This window comes from Rhea americana, unplaced genomic scaffold (genome assembly GCF_003343005.1).
Source record: "Rhea americana isolate MKP2758 unplaced genomic scaffold, rheAme1 scaffold_176, whole genome shotgun sequence".
NCBI lineage: Eukaryota > Metazoa > Chordata > Aves > Rheiformes > Rheidae > Rhea > Rhea americana.
In genome coordinates, this window is record NW_028185883.1 from 1,465,118 (window position 1) to 1,474,851 (window position 9,734).

A 9,734-nucleotide genomic window follows, 5' to 3' on the forward strand; every position below is an offset into this window, starting at 1 on the left:
TTTATTACCTAGACCTCTACATAGAAAGCTGAACTGCTGCACAGCAACTGCTAATAACCTTATTATTCACTGGGGCCATGCAGATGGTATGGCATGGAAACTAAACAAACTACGCTTAAAATAAGTAAGGAGGCTTTAAAATTGGTGTCCTGCAAAGCAAAAATTCAACCAAAATAATGAAATACCCTATAATCATAAATGGCTGCAAATTTTCATTAGTTATTGTTGCATCAGTATGACTGAAATAGAGAACAAATGCTGAAATATGCTTATAAATTCCTTATAGAAAGACTCGTTGACTTTTAATTTGAATAAAGACTCAAAATGCAGACTAGACTAATGAACAATTTATTGTCCCAGATCAGACGCTGGAAAAAACGTTAAATGCTCCTGTTATTTATTTCACGACCTGCCACGGGATATGAAATTCACTTTATAAATCCATTTATTGACGTTCTTTCTCACATTAACCTATCTAGAAGACTTCTGTGGAACAATTTTAAGGCATGTTTTAAATTGGTCAGTGCAACCTTCATTTTCCCCGCTTCCCACAGGAATCGTACATTAATCACCCTTCGATGAATCACAGATCGGTTGAAGCCCAGGTTTGATTAGCAGAGTTCACTCGACTCACCCATTATCCTACTCAGCGCAGCATTCCTCGTGGGCGATTCGCTGAGACCCTCGATCCCGCTGTACAGGGAGTGGGAAATCCTACGTTCCCTGTCATCCAGTATAGTCTCTATAGGCAGCTCTGGCCCAGAGGGGCTCCCAGGTGACTCCAACTGCACAGAGAGAGGAAAATCAGCGCTGAGCATCCATTTAGCAGCATGGGGGAACTATAACAACTTGCTTAAGGCCTGGACCTGTCTGGGCACCAAATGAGCTAGAACCTTTTGCCCTGGACAAATATAATTTGCAATGACAGTTCTGCTTAATGACCAACTTTGTCGCCACTTTGCACTGTGCCTCCCATGGTGCCCTGTCAAATTTCAAATCTTTCAGCAGCAAATTGGTGGGAGGAAAAAGATTACATTTTAGTGTCTCTTTGTTGCACAATTTCTTCTACAGACTGTTTGAGTTTTTGCAATGTTATCGGACAGACAGCTGGGCCATCTTTCGCACGCTGGCAGCCTGTCAGACCAAGACTCCTTTCAGGAGCACAGCACAGGAGCCCCAGTTGGAATTGAGCTGCTGATGTTTTGTGAAGTGGTGCATTTTCCTTTCAAATGCTATCATCATGGAAGCCCCCATGAAACTCCATCACATGTATTAGTAACCAAGCAAAGGTTTTGTAGTGAGGGGGAAAAAGGAGAGGAGAGGAAAAAGGAGAGGAGAGGAAAAAGGAGAGGAGAGGAGAGGAGAGGAGAGGAGAGGAGAGGAGAGGAGAGGAGAGGAGAGGAAAAATGGAAGGTTTTGTAGCTAGGAAAAAAAAATAGCTTCTCATTAATTTTTATTTTTTTCTGCTTAGGAGGAGTTTTTTCCTCTGCCTTTCCTGCCCTCAGCGACAGATATTTCACATGTTTCTTTCAGTTGGGAATTTTCCCTAATTACTGCTACAACTGCAGCATCTTGTCACATTCACAAAAATCAGAACTGGTAAAACCCTACAGGCCCCGGGAATAGCGTGTCCCTGCCCACCACAAGTCGAGACAGGCCTCTGCGGGGCATTAAAAGCCAATTCAAGTATGGTGGAGAAGCAGAAAGAAACTTGTTGCTTGGCCACGTAAACAGGGGAAAAGCCTGCACAGACATTCATTCTCCTGCCCCAGTTGTCCTCTATCACTAGACTGCTCGAGTGATGACCTACTTCAGTCTTTGTGGGGTTTGGTCACCTCTTTTTTCCTTATGTATGCCCCTCTTTTTTCCTGTCARAAAGGAAAGTCCTTGCAGGTCAAGCAAAGAAAAAGGTTTGAAATCACATAGTTTGGTTTAGATGCCCCATTAACGATCGGCAGCTCTCTTGACACTGCCACTGCAGGACCTCAGAGTGTGGTGAGCCTCTGTACGCTGGAAACTCAGCTGAGACTCCTGAGCAACCAATAACCTGCTGCCAGTCACCCACCACGGAGGTAAAATACTTCCCTGCCATCATTCAGCCCCTCAMCATCCAACCTCACTGCATGTAAAGCTTGTGATTCACTTGAGCTCTAGCATCCTTCTAGTTCCTCGGTAATGCATAAAACAAGCTTCATTGAGACCATTAAATCAATTCATTTGCAAACAGCATGAACTAAATCTAGCTCTCCTGAAGAAAAAAAAAAGCAACTAATAAATTTAAGAAAATAGATGTTTTGCATGATAATCACATCACCTCATCACCTCACAGATCACGGCATTATTTGTTCTGACCAACATACCTTTTCATATTCAAGTGTATACTTTATAGCCTTATACAAAACCCACCACATGTTTTTCATATGTATTGAAATACTGCAGGAACCAAATTCTGCAAGACATCGAACAAAGCCACCAGGAATTGAGAATGCTTATTGCACASGCCTGGTCTGTAAATGGGCAAACAAGGAGCAGTTCATGGTTTCAGGAATTGCAATAACAAGCAACATGTTTGTTTTGGTTTTGTTTTGGTTTTTCTTAAATAGATGCCCATTATTAATCACTCCATCCACAGTTCACAGATGACAAAGAAACACATGCTATGAAAAAAAARTTTAAACTGCTTCAAGGGCTACAAAGCACTCTTAACTACAGTCTTCACAACAGAGGCTTTGAAGTCAACCGGATGGACTAACAACTTGTGACATTTGGTTACTGGCTCGCTGCCCGGGACACCGAGGGGTGGAGATCTGAGCAATGCTGCATTCCAAAATAGCTGAGACCACAGCCCGAGGTCGCACCGCCTATAAAAATTATTATTTCTGTTCAAAGCCATCATCTGTTTAATATAAATGAGATATTTAATGAAGTTCCAAATTGTAGACTTATCTCTCGCAGTTTGATAAGCACTGGGGAGATTTACTGCATCGGAGGGTCAACACAATTACAATTGGAGGCACGTCAAGCTGCAGGAGAATAATAAACTTGCAGTGCAAGTGAATTAGACTCAATAAGGTTTAAATTGTGAAATGAGGATTTGTTTTACCAKTTTTTTAAAATGCAGATTACAACTGACAGCTTTACTGAAAAGTAAATTAAACAATATTCTGAGCTTCTGATTTAAAGAAATCAAAAGCAAATCCAAAAAGGAACAAAAATGTTAAATTTTGAAATGCTGTAAGAAAAAAGAGTGGGAAAAATATTAGACTGCTTAGGAGCTTAAACTTGTACAACAAATGTGTTAAATGATAAATTAACCTTTATTTCATTGCCTTTCAATAACATGCAAAAATATCGAAGTGTTTGGGGATTTATTTTCCTAGTACTATATTGTTGACTTTATGTAACAACTGTCCAGCTTTTAGTGAACCATATCACAGTCCTTTTTCATGTGATGACCCATCAACTTTCAAACGCATTTGTAAGAAGGTCTCAACAGATTTTTAGAAAGATACAGATAAGAAGCAAGCTATGAATCAGAGAAATACATAGAAATTCACACCAAGTAAAGTAATAAACTACAGTGTATATAATAGACATAGCAGGAGTGCTGTGTTTAGACGTTTTCTAAAGTGAATCACATACTTTATCATTTTCATGAGAAAAACGTTTTCCATTTCTAATTAGCATCTCGAAGGATGTATTTAAATAAAGATACCAACAGTCAATTACACAAATACTTAATGAAAGATGTAATATGTTTTATAAAATAGCAAAAATTAGGCAAGAAGGTGACTTTTACAAAAAATGTTTTCCTAACATCGTTTACAGTAAGTCTGTAAGAAAATATACATTAAAATTAGAACTTGTGCTGAGGGTAAGATAAAGATCACCTGCCCACAGCAAGATTAGTTCAAATAAAAAACCGCTCTTCCTAAGTCACTTCTAAAAGAGCTTGAGTGACACATGCCTTCCCACTGATATCAATGCCATCCTGGTATAATCTGATTTGATTAACTGATAAAGAATAGGTAGCATAAACAAAGATGTACAAATTCTTGAGCTGCATTAAAGGCCTGGCTAGGAAAGCAAGCTAGGCAGCAAGTGGCTCCCATACACTTCCCGCAAGGGCTAAGCACTAAGAGTAGCACCAACTCCTATGGCTCTTCAGAGTCACTGAACGGTTGGGGTTGGAAGGGGCCTCTGGGGATCATCTTGTCCAATCCCCTGGTCAAGGCAAGGTCACCTAGCACAGGTTGCCCAGGACTATGTCCAGTCACGTWTTCAGTATCTCCAAGGATGGAGACTGCACAACCTCTGGGGCAACCTGCTCCCCTGTTTGACCACCCGCACAGCAGAAAAGCTCTTTCTTATGTTTAAATGGAATTTCCTGTATTTCAATTTGTGACCATTTCCTGACCATTTCCTCTTGTCCYTTCACTGGACACCACTGAGAGGAGTCTGGCTCTGTTTTCTTTTCCCCCTCCCACTACGTGTTCACACACGGTGATACGATTCCCCCCAAGCCTTCTCTTCTTAAGACTGAACAGAGTTGCCTCTCTGGGGTCCTAGCACTGATCTGTCATTCACAATCATATTTGTAAAAACACAGAAAGCCTTATATGGTACAGATTCCCTTTAACTCCTTTTCTGCTCGTTCTCTTAAAATAGGACAGAAACAAGACTTTTTTTTTTTTTTTTTTTTTTTTTTTTTTAAGAGATCTCCACCCTGACCCTTTGTCATTCAGATAAGACCCAGCTGTTTGTTAAAGCACTATCTGGACTAACTGGCCCAGCTGCTATTTATCTAGATGATAAAAGGACAACTAATGTGGTCCTTTTTACTTAAACACCATCATCCATCCTATCTGAAGTTATGCACATAAATATGAAAAAGTTTATGCACAAGAACATTGCCAAAATATTCAAAGCATAAACAATTTTTTTTGTAAAGAAACAACAATCAGACTCTCAGACTCTCCTTTTTCCCATTGGGAAGTAAATTATCTGTCCTGCAAGCATTATGGATTTTGAAGAAGCCACTGTATAAATTTCCTGCATCTTACAATGCRTTCAGGGATATGAAGCTGTTTGGTTGCACAGAATAGTTCTCCAGGCTTTCAATTCCTTCCCCTTTTTTCTAATCTGTGTCCTGTTGGCTAGTATGAGCCCCAAAGCTAGAAGCCTAAAAGCAGGCTAGAGACTATTAATAAATGCTGCACTAGAACCTCAAGTAAAACTTGTACCACAATTCAAGTAGAAAACAAAATGGTCCAAAACTCTCCTGTAGGTTTCAGAGGGAAAGTTAGTATAGAAAAAAGCCAGCATTTAACAGATGGAAAGCTTGTCCAAATAAGAACAGGAAAACCCATAAAATATGGCAGATCAAATGTAAACAAGAAATTAAGAAAGATAAGAAAGAATTTTAATCACCACCCTTCAGAGGATGCTCAGACAGAGGGTAAAGCAGTTTCAAAGAACATCAAAAACAGAAAGGTARTTAGGGAATCAGTGAGACAACTTGATGGCAAAAGCATGAACAGGGCACTTATGGACGAGAAGGCTGTAGCAGGGAAGCTCCATGAATTCTTTGCATCAGCCATTACTGCTGAAGACAYTGGGGAGATTTCCATATCACCCAAATCTTGGTGGCAAACAAGTCAGAGGAGCCGGATGAGCCAACAGTAACTACATGGGAAGTGTTAGACCAAATAGATAAGTCAGACGTTAATATCTTCCCCAGAGCAGATGGTGCTCTCTCAAGAACTGTGAAGGAATTCAGGTGTGAAATTGTGTAACTGCTGGCCACGATGTGCAACCTACGCCACATCGCTGTGGCCACATGAATGGCCATGGTGTCAGAAGCCTATATATCTGGAGAGCATCTTGGGAACTACAGACACAGGAGTCTCGCTACCTTTCTGTTAAAGGGCCAGAAAAAGGGCAATAAAGAGTACGATCACTGAGCACAGGATAGAGCGAGGTGTGAGGGAAAGTGTCAGCACTGCTCAGTAAAGGGAAATCCTGCCTTATCGTCATGCTGGAGTTCTGCAAAAGGTGCCAGTAAGCTCTCCAAGCTCTCCAAGGGAATGAAATGCACACAATAGATTTGCATTTTCAAAAAGCCTTTAACAAGGCTTCATATCAAAGGTTTCTAAAGAAACTAAGTTTTCATAGGACTGGAACGAGTTTTAATTTTCTGGACTGAAAACTGGCTAACGGATTGGAAACAAAGAGTAAGGCTTCAGGACAGAGAAGAGTCAGGAGTAGGTTCCCCCAGGAATCAGCGATGGGAATAGCTCAGGTTGATGAACAGCTTTATCAGTGACCTGGAGAAGGGAGTAAACTGTGAAGTCGCTTTGTTTGCAGAAGATACAAAAGTCTTTTAGATAGTTTAATGAACTCCAGAAGGACTCCACAAAACTAATTGACTGAGGGGGGGAAAAAAGCTCACTACACCACTAACAAAATATGTCACATAAGTTCAAAGTAGATAAGAGTGCATCCAGGGAAATACAACACTGAACTTGGGTGGAACTGGACTCAGGAAAAGGGTTCCCAGAGTTGCTGCTGACTGTTGTCTGAAATGACTGACTGACTTGGTGGGCAACAGCAGCAAAAAAAAAAAAAAAAAAAAAAATCAACCAAATGTCAGGCACCACTGGACAACACTATTCATCTGCTGTGAAGCACTTTGGTGTGTCCTCACCTTGGGAACCACATGCAGAAAGCACACAGTGGAGTCAGAGAAAGCTCAGAGGAAGGGTGACTAAATCAGGCTTATAGAGATGGAGCCTAAAAACAAAAGGCTAAAAAAAGGCTAGGAGTTTTCTTTCTGGAGAGGAGAAAGCTGACGGGGACATGAGCAGGGTTTACAAAATCAAAATAAGCTGAATGTGGAACTGTTGTTCATCAAATTCCATGTTTGAGAACTTGGGGGCATGTGGACAAACTCCAAGGGAATTGGCTTAAAAAGAAAGTACTTCTTTACACAGTCCACAGCACTTCTTTATAGTAATGGACTTCTGGAAAGTGTTGCTGCAGGAATTAGCAGGGGCAGACACTATCATCCAATTCTGAAAGGTATTAAAAATAGTTCACAAAAAATCTATACATAGATCCTACAAAACTCATTCCTGTCTACATGCACTCTGACATCCCTAATTCTGGATGCTGGGAGAGTCTAAGCACAAGGGACCTCAGAAAGTCACCAGGCTCACAGGTTCTTCCTAAACCATTATATATTTTTGCCACTGAATACTAGGCTAGACGGGCCATTGACCAAACCCAGCAGGGCATTTCTTACATTACTTGTTAATGCAGAGATATGGTGCAGTCTCAAGATGAAAACTATCATTTTATACTCTCAAACATACAGGAAAAGAAATAAATGCATGTTTCCTTTCTTTTAAAACTAAACTGTTCGCTTGAAAAGTTTCTCTCGCTCATCTATTAATTAATTTAATTATAAACAGTTGATGAGGTCCTTATATGGTTTGGATTCATGGCTGCTTTCTCTACTTTATGCTGTGCTCTGATTTCAACTCTGCAACTGGAGCAGAGATGAAAAGACATGCAGAAAGAATTTAGGTGATCTGAAAATCCTTTGCATTTTTTTCAGGCAGATTTGGCATGAAATTCTGTTTAAAAAGTGAGATAGAAAAAAAAAAAAACTTAAAATCTCTTATTCGGACAAAAATGATGATGCTCTCTCTTTTAATGTCAGACAAGTGCTGTCKGTGCATGACATGAACAGAGCACAGAGAAGCAATCTGTGCCTCTAAGTCGTCCAGGTTGCAGGAATGAAAAGAGCAGGATTCTTAAAGTAACAATTACCTTTATTTTCTTGAATCAGCACATACYGCAGCCAGCTGCACTGATCTGGCTGACAAGCATGCCTAAGTGCTGTGTATGCACTATGGTGATAGAGCCAGCAGCTGTTTGCCCATGCAGGCTAATCATAATAATGCTACTAATTAGCAGAACACAGTGCAAAGAACTCCGATGTTTCTCCTTAAACTTTAGGTTCCTCAGTAATCAAAAAAAACCCATCACCCTTTAGTTAAAGATCCAGAAACCCACATCTGGCCACATCTTCTGAAAACTGGTCTGTTAAATACTGGCCAAATTACTGTTGTAWTTTTTCCCTTTTTGCCACTGACTGCACAGCTTCGGAAACAGCACTTAAAGGCTCTCTGGGCTTGTATAGAAAAAATGAAGAGCCAACACATAAGGCTGATCATAGAGAACAACTCAAATCTACATTTAACTTTTTTAAAAGGTGAGGGACAGAACCTAAGATGTATTCAAATCCCAAACTGAATGTTAGAAAAATGTTTCTGTTATACTAATCTAGTAGCATCCACCAAATACAAACCGTATGATTTTGTTTGGAGTGGCTGAGATATTAAACAAAGCTCTGCAAGGTTTATAATAGCACAGTTGACAGAATTAACTATATTATTGTACTCTGTGTAGATGTAATGCAAACAGGCGAAAAATTCAAACACACAGTTTTGGCTTGAAGTTCATTCATAACTATCACCCACCCTATGCTTATATCAATATTTACTACAAGATAATTCACTTGAAAACCTGGATGGATTATACTCTGTCTCCTGGTGAGTCAATGAAAATTCCTCCTACAGGAAACATTTCAGTTTAGTAAAACCACAACAACATAAAGAAGCTTTTCACCTTCTGGGAAGTTTGTGGTCTCTTTTGAATTCACTGTTATGTAAGAACTGATGACATAAATAATAATACCTTCACTTCCACTCTGAAGTCAAGATAATATGCTTATGGTGTTTTTTTATTGTTACTATAATTGCTTTGTAGGCTTAGTATAAAATAGTATAGTATAGTATATACTATATTTTATAGTATAAAAAAAGATGTATAATGCCAGCATTAAAAAAAAAAAAGTATCAGAGGTCACTTAACTAAGTTTTGAAACAGTTTCACGGTTTCATGCTCAAATTATGCAGACTCTGACTTTGTAAATCAAAGAATAGTATTTGGTGAAAAATAACTACTCTGTGGCAGAACAGAAACAACTATCTCTGCACTTCTAAAACCGGCACACCAGGGATTAAGCCTCCTTTAATTCTAGACAATAATCAAAATACAATAAAGATCATAAGCAAGTGAAAATTCTGGTCTGAAGAGAAGCAGTGAAAGTGGCACTCTGCAGAATTATGCTCTCCCACACAACCTCTCCAGGGCGGATTATGAACATTAAAAATAAAAGAAAAACCTACCATATTCATATCATTAACTTTCTTAAAATCCAATTAAACCCTATTTTACTGAAGGAGAAAGCAGTCTGGGCTGCCTGTCAACTAAAAATAACTCAGTGTCATTTTGCAAACACAGAATTATTGCTGGACTTGAAGCCAGGGGAAAGAAAACAAGACTTGTTTTTCTGTTCTTTTTGTTGCTGTTTTTTTTAACGGCCAGAGAGCAAATGTATTTATGGTCTGGAAGTCAAGCATAATTCCTTCTTGCACTGGCATTATCACCCCTTGTACAGATTCCACAGGCTCAGTCCCCCTTAGGAGACGCTTAACACCGCTCCACGGCGAGGGAGGAATTCCAGAAAGCCGAGGCCTGACCTTGCACGGCGGCAGAGCGCTGCCGCGCCACCGGGCAGGAGCGCGAGAAACAATCCGGCTGGCTGCACGGCGGGGAGCGCAACCCGGCTCCCCGCCGCTCGGCTCGGCTCGGCTCGGCTCGGC

General features: G+C 40.2%; 1 protein-coding gene across 1 annotated transcript in view; it reads right to left on the reverse strand.

Moving 5' to 3' along the window:
* Window positions 1-9,734, reverse strand: part of PARD3 (par-3 family cell polarity regulator) — a 424,369-nt gene that overhangs the window by 170,966 nt on the left and 243,669 nt on the right. Inside the window, exon 15 of the mRNA XM_085301416.1 lies at window positions 635-785. Coding sequence (XP_085157542.1) covers window positions 635-785 — 151 coding nt within the window. The remainder of the gene's footprint in view (window positions 1-634; window positions 786-9,734) is intronic.